At 40.8% G+C, this 12,523-nt stretch overlaps 1 protein-coding gene across 1 annotated transcript in view; it reads right to left on the bottom strand.

Moving 5' to 3' along the window:
• The window catches only part of LOC119911814 (phosphofurin acidic cluster sorting protein 1-like), a 62,064-nt gene extending 52,811 nt beyond the window's left edge, over positions 1-9,253 (bottom strand). Inside the window, exon 1 of the mRNA XM_038730761.1 lies at positions 8,623-9,253. Coding sequence (XP_038586689.1) covers positions 8,623-8,777 — 155 coding nt within the window. The 5' untranslated portion in view covers positions 8,778-9,253. The remainder of the gene's footprint in view (positions 1-8,622) is intronic.
• Between the last annotated feature and the right edge of the window lie 3,270 nt (positions 9,254-12,523).

Genomic DNA, 12,523 nt, shown 5'->3' on the forward strand with positions numbered 1-12,523 from the left:
CTTTGCATTGGGTGTAATTTTCGAGACAGCCTTCAATTAGCACTGCTGTTATTGACTGATGCATTGTTGTTTATGTAATGCAGTTCAAAATTACAATTATTTACTGAAAGGTTTCTGCAGCAGTCGGTCTTTGCACACCATTTCCAATCAATGGCGAATAGAAAAACTCCCGCACACCATCTTGCTAACTTACCATCAGGTTTACGGACAAACATCACAAACAGCTTCTTATTTAAAGATGCATGCTGGGTCAACTATCCAATCAGTGGACCATAATATTGATTACATTGAGAAACATATTCCCCCCCGACACACTTCAAACTAAGTACATCATTAGAGAACTACAACATCCATGTGAAAGCCATCAACGTCAAACAATTAGAAAATAATCCTAATAATAATTGTCAACTAAAAGAATTGTTTTAGCAAACTGCTGCAGAATTGAAGAAATGTCAATAAATTATTGCCAGTAATCCTGAAACACAGGCAGCGTGTCAAGGTCAATCTGTGTTAAGTGCATTACCAGCTCGTATTATCACACAAGTGAAACAGTGTGTAACCTGAGCTGGACAGGATTACAGACATGCACAAGCATTATTTGCATGTACCTGTGGATATAGAGCAGTAGCAGCACAGAGACACAATGTAGGTAGTGTTGAGTTGCTTTATATGTTTATTGCGTGTCCATGTTTGTGTAATAAACAGCTGCAATTTCCAGACATTAGTGGTGTGATTGTGCCGTGAGCAAGAGAGATGTTCCAGACAGCTTCCTCCCAAGATACTTTAGAGATTTTCAAAATATAAACAGGTATGCATTGAATGGAAAATTTATTGGAAAAGCTTTTATTTTTCCATCTAAGCATCCAGCTCTTATTTCAACAGGCTGAAAATGAGATCATGTAGAAAAAGCTTTGTCATAAAATGGTCCTGTGTGTGTGTGTGTGTGTGTGTGTGTTTGAATATGTACCTGTTGTCAGCATGATTTGTGTTTCCCTCACAGCACGTCCTTTTATGTAACTGGTTGTCACAGTGTCCTTGTTTATAACACATCAGATGAAAGCGAAGCATATGTCGGTGACATTGTCCGTAAATAGGTGTCACTACACCTTGGAAATGGAAATGTGTGTGCGTGTGTGCAAGCTGCCAGATGGGAGTCCATGATTCCTCAGCAGGGGGATCATTGCCAGGAGACAGTGCGGCTTTCAAAAACACACACAAACCTTACAATACCGCAACAAATGCCTCCTCCGAACACAGCGGTATTACAGCCCCCATCGACCACATCTACACTGCAGCAGCAGCGGGAGGAGAAATCAAATTTCTCTATTAAACACTATGTGAGAGAAATGAAAACCAGCCACCAACCAAATCATTTTTTTGTCTACCCCTTTTTGTCAGATAGCCACTCATCACGGGGGAAGCTTGTTTCTTTTCTAAAATCTAAACTGGCAAATGAACAGTATTGGCCTATTTTGTTTTTTTTTTACAGGAAACCATGTGTTAAAAAGTGAAGCCCCTATCATACCATGGAGTGTTGCATTATGGGTTGTTTTTAGCCTTTAGCCATAGAAAATCATTCCTGCGTGGGATTTCAGTTAAGGAAGAGAACGATCTTTTCCTTGGTCTAACCATGTCTTGCAAACACTTTCCCAACAGGACTAGTCTGAAGGTGTTTTGTATCTTTAAAAACTATATTTCCAAAAGCGACTGATAAAAAAACAGAAGGGGTCGTCCTGTATTCGGGCCGGTTGCAAATGTTTCCCCATTTGTTTGAGCAGCATCCACAGCAACCAAACTGGGTGTATTTTAATCAGTGCTCAATAATAATACCAATAATGACATTTTCCTTTTGACTCATGTTCAAGCCTCTAAACTGACACTGTTGTCCAGCTAATTTTAATTGTTAGGAAGGTCTATAAAGGGGCATGTATTCCACTATTTGGGCATTACAGCATTGAAAATCATACCAGTGAAATTCGTTTGAGTGGGTTAGCAGCTTTTTTAAAGCAGAGTGAGAAGTTTCACTGCAGGTTTTTACAGCCTATCTGCCTTCAAGCTGCTGAGAAAAACACGACTCCCTTCCCTGCGAAGATTTTACTGGTTAGCCATTTGAACTTTAAAATGATGAACAACGCAATAAAACACATTCCCTAATCTTGTATAAACAGATGATTAGAGGCAATAATGGTCATGCTCATCATCTCCCATTTCTCCCCGAGGATCGAGCTAGGAAGTGCTAATATCAGAAATAGTAAATAATAATGGAAAGTCAGGCTGAGAAGGAGGAGGTTTTATCTCCCTTCATCTCCAACAGGCGAGCTGAGCCTGCAGAGGAAACTTCAGACCTCTCGGGCCACTCAGCTGTGCGGAAGAATGAGCAGCAGCAAAGCTAAAGCCTCTTAATGACCACTACTACCCCGTCTGCATGTTTGTGTGTGTGCATGTATGCATGAACTTGTTGGCACTCTCCATTTCTTTCCATTTGTGTGTTTTCAGCAGACGCGGTTTAGGGGGCAGGGTGGATAATGTAACGCTGACACTCGAGGAACGAGTGTCGTCCCTCCATTGTGTTGCAGGGCAATTACAGAAAAACGAGTATAACAAATGCCTCGATGTATAATTCAGAACATCCTGCATTTCTGCGCTACGCATCTTCTTGCCAACAGTATTCATTACCAGGCCAGCAGATAAGCATTTATTTTTAATGCAATGACCCTGCTGTTTTCATTTATTTATATGTTTATTTTTAGCACAATTTTTTGGGGCTTTTGGCTGATGCTCTTTTAAAGAGAAACACACAGAAAGAGCTGAAGATCTTCAGTTGCTGAGTTACTAAAATTTTAAAGGTTTCTAACAGTAAATTGTTCACTTCTCGTGTCTTCAATAGAAGAGACTGGCATGATTGATGTTTAGATAAAGATTACCATCGATGTGGAAGTCGTGGCTACTTAATATATTTAATATCGTCAATTATCGTCAATTATGGTTGAAACAAAGCAACCACAAATTGAAATTGTGGTTGCTTTGTTTTAAACAATCATTTAAGTGGTGAATTTCAGGCTTGTTTCTCACAAGTGGAAATCCAGCGGCTGATAACCAGAATTTCACATGTGCAAAAACTAGAGAAAATTCAAAAACAAACATGCTCTTCTAATCATCTTGTGTGGCCCTCAAAACTATCTCATAACCCGCCAGAAGGGTCGTGTCCTCATTATACAAACATATTCCAATGTTGAAGTCTCAGCGAATCAGAGGATAAGATCAATACCACTGTCATGTCTGCACGCGAAGTAAAAAGCAAGAGGTAGCAGATGATTAGCTTAGCTTAGCATAAAGACTCAAAACGGGGAAACAGCGAGCCTGGCTTTGTCAAAGTTTAAAAATCCATTTACTAACATTTCTTGACTCAGTGATTACACAGTTATATCTAGTTTGTTTATTTCATGCACAAACAGAATTGTGAAAATAGCAATGTGTTTTCTTTAGATGAAGTTAGTGATTTTTTAACTTAGGAGAGAGGCCCAGCGTCAGGCTAGCTGTTTGCCCCTGCAGTGTTTCCCATTAATTAACGAGACCATGGCGGCCCAACGCAGTCCAATTTGTTCCGCCATAGTTTCGAAATGAAACGAAAATATTTTTAAACATCTCATAACAACATAACAGACGTCTAACGTTGTGTTTTGTGGGTGCTGCTGTGAGCTCGCACGCTCACGCACCTTGGCATCCGACTCGAGACAACCACTCTTTTTTTTTTAGATAACTACAGTAATGTTAACGCTCTGTTTCTGTCACTCATTTGTGAGAAGGCGATTAAGCTAGCTGCACACCTTTTAAACCCACTATGGTAAATCCACTGAAAGGGACCAGTGCGAGCTGACAGGCAGATTAGCGACTTTATCCTCTCAGTTTCTCTCTTTACAAAGTGTTGCAGTATGAGAGTCTGACCTGATGTTACGCAATATGAGAACCACATACAACATAATTTATCGAATCAAGATGGACTTGATGAATTTAGCGCGAGGATACACATGTGACAACGTCCAGTTTTCAAAATAGTCTATACAGTACAGAAATAAGATTAATTGGATTATATTCACAAAAAGTATAGGCTAAAACATATTACCTTACATGTGTCCATTAAAAGTAAAAAAACTACAACAACAAAATGTTAGGGAAATTATTTATTCTATTTTCTATTCTTTGATTTAGGGTTGCTGGAAAAACATTAAATAAATTAGTTGACTTTTGTTGCCGTTTCATCACCATTTATATCTCTACAATGGGTTTATGATCAAATAGTTTACTAGAGCACAACATTGTTTACGAGAGGGCAAAGTTCTTCATAGATAGCCTCTTCATTTTGCACCAAATTAATGCATTTACCTTTAAAATGTACAAATACACCATAGACTCTTAAAATCCCGTGGGAAACACCGCCTTGCTTCCAGTCTTTATGCTCGCCTCCTGCCTCTAGCTCAATAACCAAAAGACATAACAGTGGTATCCATCTTCTCATCTAACTCAAGACAGCGGTGCAGGGGTTTCCCATGTTGGAGTCGGGACCCGCCCAAGGGGGTTGCAAGATAAATCTGATTTGTCACAAGATAATTAATAGAACGGGAAAATGGAAAAACACATTTCTGCTACATTTTTTTTTCTTCTCTTTATATTTGCTTGCAATTTGCAGCAATGTTTTACATCCCCGTGCTTCTAAACATTATTCAAATAAAACAATTTAAATTTTTGGTTGAACTGGCCGACATGCAGACATATGCAACCTGTGACAAGGGGTCACGAGCAGTGTCAGGCAGCTAAGCTTTACTTAATAACATGTTACAGTAATGTGTTATACTTTTCAGTAAGAAGTAGTTTCAAGGCATTACAATACAATTCAGCAATTACATTACAGTTACTAGCGTTAGTAATGATCCGTTACTTTGATATTTAAAGGAGCATTTGTTTGCGGCCTCACTAGCAGTTTGATGGAGGGTTGATATGAATTTGTTTCCTCTACAGTCAGTGGACAGACTGGTCTGAGACATAATAGCTAGGTGAAGCTGTTACCATCAACCGAAAGAGGGGAAATGCACCTCATTACTCCAACGTTGTCTTATTCACATGTATGTGCTTCGCTGCTTTGCTACCGTTACCCCCATTTAAACCTGCATTCAGGAGTTCCCTAGTTTTGTTTGGAGTTTGGTGGACTTTTTATATTTGTGCATGTGTTAAATAAGACGCAGTGCGTGGGTGTGGAGGATCTGGAGCTGTTTAAAGGCCCATCTAACAGAATTGGTCTGAGTAACGTGAAGTTACATAAGTAAAGTAGCGCATTACTTTTGCAGCTGAGTAATTGGTAAAGTGATGTTAAAAATAAGAAAAATAAAATATAATAATTAAGTGAAATTGCTTTGTCAGTGAGGAATGTGAATAAGTAATGAACATTTGATTAAAGTTTTCATGTAACCTGCCCAACACTGGTCACCAACCAAAAAGATCTCTCCGCTTCTCCCTGCTCACTCGTGTCTTGGAGCCACATTAAAAGGATAGACTCAGCATCCATCTATGGACCTGAGTTGTGGGACTTTCCACTCAGCTCTTTAAGGAGACCTTTAATAATGCAAGGCGAGAAGCTCTGCGACAGGGCCCATTCCCGGAATACCTGACGCAGAGTAGGTCTTAACTAAACTCTGCTGCACGCTGGAATCCAAACCATTTGTGGTGTGAACACTAGCAGGACCACCGACATTTCACCTGACAGGAATGATAAACACACCTGGGAACTGCTCTGTCCCTGCCGATGTTTATTCACTACAGCCTCACCATTTATGAGGTGAGGCTGCAAGCCTGGTGGAGCAGCTAATGTATTCATCAATGGGATTATTTAGCTGCGGAAAAAGAAGGTTTCACCCCCCCGAGGTGTGGGAGAAGAACAAATGAACCGATTGGAGGGGATAGCGAGTGACACTGCAGAACCCAGAAGAGACAGTGGAGAGAGGAATCACTGACGATACACCACTGAAAGAGCTGGTTCGGAGCCAGCGAAATGATTTATTCCTGTCTAGTAAAGAATAGAAGGTCAGAAGGGCTGAACACAGAAATGACCTCAGAGGCACTCATGCTGAGTTGATGGATATGGAGGAAGTGTGGAACTGATTTCAGATTACTGTGTTTCTGTACCCTTCGAAACAAATATTCTTGGTATCCTGGTTGCACATACATGAAGATGGTGAAGTGAACTCGCATAAAATTTGACTCATAACTGCTCAAACTAGTGATATCAGCTCTCACCATCTAATATTTCCTGTTACTACCCCCTAAATAAGACCACACTTACACAAAGCAAACAGTCCTTGGTTTTTCTACGCTTAGGATTTTTTCAGGTTTCGCTACAGATTGGGAATTTGGGGCAGGCGGCTCGGTGCATGTTTGTGCCTGCCGGGGCAAATTCAACCCACAGCGCTGCATAAACAGCATACCAAGTGGCATTTTTGGGTAGACAGGAAGAGGTTAGAGCAACGACACCTCGGCTAGAGGGGGGAAGTTCTGAGTCCTTCTTGCAGCAACAACGATTAAGCAACAAGAAGTTAACATTCAGCTGACTGCAAGACATCATTAGGTCTGAATATCACTCTATAGTAGATGCAGGTTATTCCAGCACTGGAGTACTGTGCCACAGATTAGCAGTCATCACCCTTTCTGAAGACTTTCCTCCTGCCTTTTTCTGTAAGAAATCCAATTTAAATGTAGATGACAGTGCCACCACTTCTTCTCCCAACTCCCAGTCTCATCCTCTCTCCATCCTCCTTTTTCAGGCTCTGCGAGTCTCTCCTCCTTTGCTGCAACTGCAGTGAAATCAAACATATTTGACGGACCGTGACGGCTGCTGAAACCCCCCCCCCCCCCCCAAAAAAACATCGACTATCGCATTTCGAAGCACAATGGCAAAATGTTTTCAATCTGCTGTGGATTTTAGCGCTCAAACACAAAGACGGTAATAATCCGTGTCTCAAAAGAAAGGTCAGGATGAAGGATATTTAAAATGTATGCTAACAGTGCGAGCTGTTCCAAAATATAGATACAGAAGTGTATCGTTTATTCACAAGCGCATGGTGCACACACACACAGTCAAAACATTAAGAAGCAAAACATACCATTGAGGCTTTGCTTCTAACCCAGCAAAGCCCCAAAGCATTTTAGAAAGCAGCATTAAGATGTCAGCGGGTGAGCTTGGTATGCTCCTTTCACCAGCATGCTTTTTTCCACTTATTGTTTTCAGTAACCTAAACATCTGAGCGAATCTGGAACGATGCAGTTCAGTCTTCTAACTAGAAAAACAATACAATTTAAGGCAAACTTGGATTGTTTCAGATATACAAGCTAGGTTTAACAGGTGAAATCTGCAACACAAGTAGAAGATAAAAACGTATCAATTCTGCAAACATGAAATCTTGAGATCTCCCTTTTCTACATTCCTCCTTACAGTTTGATTTGCTGTAAGATCCATCATCGGCTCTCACACTGTATGTTCAGTGGCGTGTGTGAATCACATGACCGCCACTTCTCTCACAACAGTTAACTTTTGACCTTGAATCTAACTCACAACTGCGGTTATCACTATGGCAGCCTAAATAGGGCTGGAGCACATACGTGGACATCACGGCCAATATGTGTCCCTTTCATGCAGATGAAACGATCACAGGTCACACGAGCAAGTGCATCTGTTTCTGCCAGCAGCAGTGACATACAGTACATGCCAGCTGAATCCCTTTACAGACAGGCAGCTGAGCCCTTCAGTCAAACAAAGACGCCTCCTTGAGTTTCTTTGTTTGGGCCTAAGCTAAGGTGGATAAGGTGTCTCGCCTACTGTGACCTTGCTGCATTGCCCACGTGAACATACCTATACACATCTATACATAACCTTCATTGCCTTATACAGCCTGTAGAGATCAATACATCAAGAAAACAGGCAACACATTTAATCAAAAATTATTCTTTCCTGCCCACAGAGTCACCTACAGAATCTTTCCTGTGCTCCCCTTCTTCTCCAAACCAATATATCACAGCGCCTGATGCTACAGCTGTATCGTATATGAAAACAAAATGCCCTTCTGTAGCTGCAGTGACAGTTTGCAACCCAATGCTTCATCAACATCTGCGCCTGCATTGATCGGGTGGCAACTGAGTCTGTCTGGGAAAGGCTGCAGCTGCTCCTGTACAAACAGGGGTATAAAAGATAACCATGGGATGTGCCTGTGTGTGTGTCATCTACAACATTAGGGCTGTAAAATCCACCAGGTAATTATTATTTGGGTGGACTGGTGGTAGTCAACCTGAGGACGTCCAAGTGTCCTGGAGGGGTTAAATATCCCAGTTAGAGCAAAGGAAATTGTAATAATTGCCTTTAATGTGGCCTTAATACTGCATTAACAGCAACAAGCCTATAATAGGCTATGAGGTATTTTCTTTTCAAACAGGCACCCATGGGTGTTTGCCTGTTTATAACTCCCCAGTGTGAACACACTGACTGGGTTATTTCCACCCAGCATAATGATAAGTCATGCTCGGCTTTCGTAAAACCCCCCTTTCTTTTTCGCCTTACCCCCCCGCCCTCCTCTGACATACCTCGGCACACAGCTAGGTGAGGAGCGGTCCACCTCCCAGGTAGCGTACAGGTTCATGTGGACCGGCCGGTTGGAGGTGATGCTGACCGGCTTGGAGGGCTGCATGTGCGGCGAGGGGACGCCCCCAGTCCGCGGGAGCCCTCCTCGCTCCGACATCCTGGAGGCTGGAAGCGGGCTTTCAGACGGAGCCGAGAGGAGGAATACCCGTAGTAGCCTGGCTTCTTCTCCGTGTGTGTGTGTGTTGTCCTTTTTTGGTGCCTCCTCCTCCTTCCTTTGGCTTATTTTTCAGGCTCCTGGTGGTGCAAATGCGTAAAACGCTCCCGTGTTCAGCACAAAACGCAAAGTTGAACTCCTTTGTGCTATTCGCCGCCCGATAGTGAAACCATGGCAGTCGTCGGGGTTTGTACCCGAAAGCAGGCGCCAAATCCCCGCGTCCGTGTTTGTGTCCTCCCGCTACCCCCCGCGCCTCAGCTGCGTGTCTGCTCGATGTGTGCTGCTCGGTCGTGTTTATCGGTGTAGGAAGCGGAAATTTCTCTCGCCGAAGTCGCACAATGAGCAGAAAGCAGCGAGCTACGCCTCTTCAGTCAGAGGACGTAAAGCACCAGAGAGAGAGCGAGAGCGAGAGAGAGCGAGAGGGGCTGGCCCACACTGTGCTGTAAATGTTCCTGGGGGTTTTTAAGTCCCAGGTTTCCATATGTTCAATCTATTCTTAAATTTACTGCACTGTGTATATATGATGATATTATCTTCATTTTCATTTTCTATTTTTACAGAGAGGATGTAATAGCCTGCACTACATGTAGGGGGGAAATGGTTTACCTCCAGTTGTACCTGTAAGGTTCACTGAATTGAATTGAGATTTATTTTTTTTATTTAAATTTAGTATTTGTTATTATTAATTGAAATAAGTTTCTGTTATTTATGTACATTTTATTGTTTACTTTTTGTTTTGTCAATTTATATGTATATTATTGCTATTATCAATAAAAAATAAACATATAATAATGTATGTTCTTAATTATATTATTTACATAACATTACATCAACATAAACATTAAAATCATATAAACGTCATCTACATCAACATTATTGTCATTATTATATTAATGTATATTGTATTTATTTCAACAGAAAGTTGTCTTAATTGTTTTGTATAATGCTTTTTTTTCTATCGTTATAATATGTCTCATAAATTATGTAGCACAGTATAATGTATTGGTGTGTCTTACTTTTAAAGGGCTGATTATGAGAGGAGTTGTTGTGTGCATGTGGTTTCAAGCTTTTTCGAGATAATAGAATCTATTAACATACAAACATGCTTGTCTGCCTGCATTTTTCCACTTCTGTTTATCTTGTAATCGCCAAGTGGAAGCAACACCCTTTCTTTCCTGTGAAACACGCTGCAGGCCTCCCTGCGTCTGGCTGCCAGTGAGTGCAGCATGAGACAGGTGCAGTGTTTGCACCTTCAGATCACAAAGGCAGGGCTACAATTACAATCTCTGAATCTGAATATGAATCAGAAGGTGACCTAATCACTTCACAAACGTCACAGCACGGCTGACTGCACTCAGCTTGATGTTTCTCCACAGGCCGATCACCACAGCTGTGACTGGGACTTTCAACATCATTATGTGCTTGACATGTTCACGGATGGTTTTTGATGTTGTAAATATCACAATTGAATAAATTATAAAAGCATAACTGGAAATTGTTGCTGGTTGCATGTCCATAACCACTGGTCGTAATGATGTGGTAATGATGTAACCAAAAGCAAATAGCTAATGGGGTTTTGTATTTGATCTCTCTTTAACTTTCACATCACTTACATAGGTTTTTTATTCTAGCACCGCAGCATAAAATAGTGTAGCAAAACATAAGGTCCATTATGTTCCAACATAAAGTAATAACAAGTTTAAACATTTAACACGTACAGTCTTGGAAGTAGTATGAAGGCAGCTCAGGATATTTAGAGTTTCAACAACATTGAGGTCATTTGCGTAGAGTAAACTGAAAACATTTCTTTGAGCTGGTAATAGGCTACCATTTCTTTTTGATATAAACCTAAACTACTTTTGCTACTTAGTGAATGTTACATGTGCAACACTTCAGTTTCACTATGCAAGAGCTCATAGGGGAACTTCACTGATTTTACACATCACAGACTGTCTACGGGGGAGTACAACTAAATACTAAATAAGAAAAGCTTTGTAGTTCAATTGAGGCTACATTAGCCACTACTAGCATCCGAACACATTTGAATCTTCAACCAAAATGTCGGCAGTCAAGTTGCATTGTAGGTAATGAAGGCTAAAACAAGGAAAAAGAAAGTGTGGAATAAAAAAAACACAATATCTTTGGTCAAGATTAATTGATTTTAAGCTTCTTTTTGGCTAACTGTCCACCATGAGTCCGACACTGTTATGTGCAATGCTAAATTAGCAGAGCACTCTTTAAAGGCGCCATTACTTAAAAATTTACTTTCACTTGTAATAAATTATGGTAGGTGTATAGGTCATAAACTGGTTTGTGAGACAAATTTAATCACAGTTGGGCTCCCATTTGTCAGCAGTTGTGTTTTTTAATGGCAGCCAATATAGGAGAGGTGGTGACGCTGTTTCACGCCCTGTGCATACAGGTTCAAACATAATGTGGATTGTAGTCAAGGCCGATCATGTACAGACCAGACAAGACAGTTTGGTTTTCATTTCACACCAAACAAAAGAAAAGAAAAGCGGACATCACTGGCTAGTTAGCTCTTCCTCTCAGATTGAGAGAAGGTGTGAGAATCAGTGAAATCAGAGGTTTCACTGGTGAGCTGGAATTAAAAACCATGCAGACTCTCGGCCTGCCTATCTCTGTCCTCTGTCCCTCGCTCTCCATAATCAGCCAGATGACTTGAACAAAGTGCAAACCGCCCTGCTCTTTTTAACACGCTTCTCTCCTGCGATTGATTAGGAGATTAGAATCAAGCAGATTAAAACATGGTGACGGGATAATCCTGGGTTACTTTTTACACAGCGCCCTAAATCTGCCGGGTCATCAAGTGACACCGCACAGGCTCCAGAGCCAACGTCAAAAACAATTAAGTTCATACAGTCTCTTATGCAACACAAGTATGCTCTGGTAGTATTGTGTGTTTACAGTATTTGCAATAGAATATTTTTGAATTCTTTCACATTATGCCTTGATTTTATCAGTTCCCAACTGAATTATACTGATGTGCACAGGATGCCCACTTCTCTCTGTGTTTGCAATATTTGGCAAAATACACCAATTCATATATAATAAGCCTGCAACTAAAAATAATTTTATTACTGATGAATATCTCGTTGTGTAATGTATGATAATAGTGAAAAATGTTCATTACCACCTCTCAGAGCCCAAGATGATTTATTAAAAATGCTTGTTTTTGTCCAACCAACGGTCTAAAACCCAAAGGTACTCAGTTTACTATCATATACAACAAAGAAAACCTTAAAATCATGACATTTGAGAAGCTGGAAGCAGTTAAATGTTTGGCATTTTTGCTTGGAAAATGACTGAAATGATTATCAAAAACTAATTCATCAATGTAAATATATGTAGACTACAGTTCAAAGTAATTTAGGTGTAAAAGATAAGGTTTTCAATGTTGATTCCAGGACTATATTTGGCAATGCACTGGATGGATGGCTCTGTGGGCAGTGTGATTACAGTCAGTCTCCCATCCTGATTCAATGAGAGTGCTGGCAGACAAAGGTAATACTTACATGTCTGGAGACGATGTAATTTACTCCAGAATGGACACATGTCCCACTTTCAAAGGTGTCACTGTGAAATACCTGCTACAATCACCATCAGTTGTCCAACCAGCTTACGCAGCTCTCTGTATACTGGCAGTATGCGTGCGGTTGTATTTTGTT

The sequence above is a fragment of the Micropterus salmoides genome, unplaced genomic scaffold (assembly GCF_014851395.1).
Source record: "Micropterus salmoides isolate LMB-PRFRI ecotype aquatic unplaced genomic scaffold, ASM1485139v1 Ms_hic_scaffold_2, whole genome shotgun sequence".
Lineage (NCBI taxonomy): Eukaryota > Metazoa > Chordata > Actinopteri > Centrarchiformes > Centrarchidae > Micropterus > Micropterus salmoides.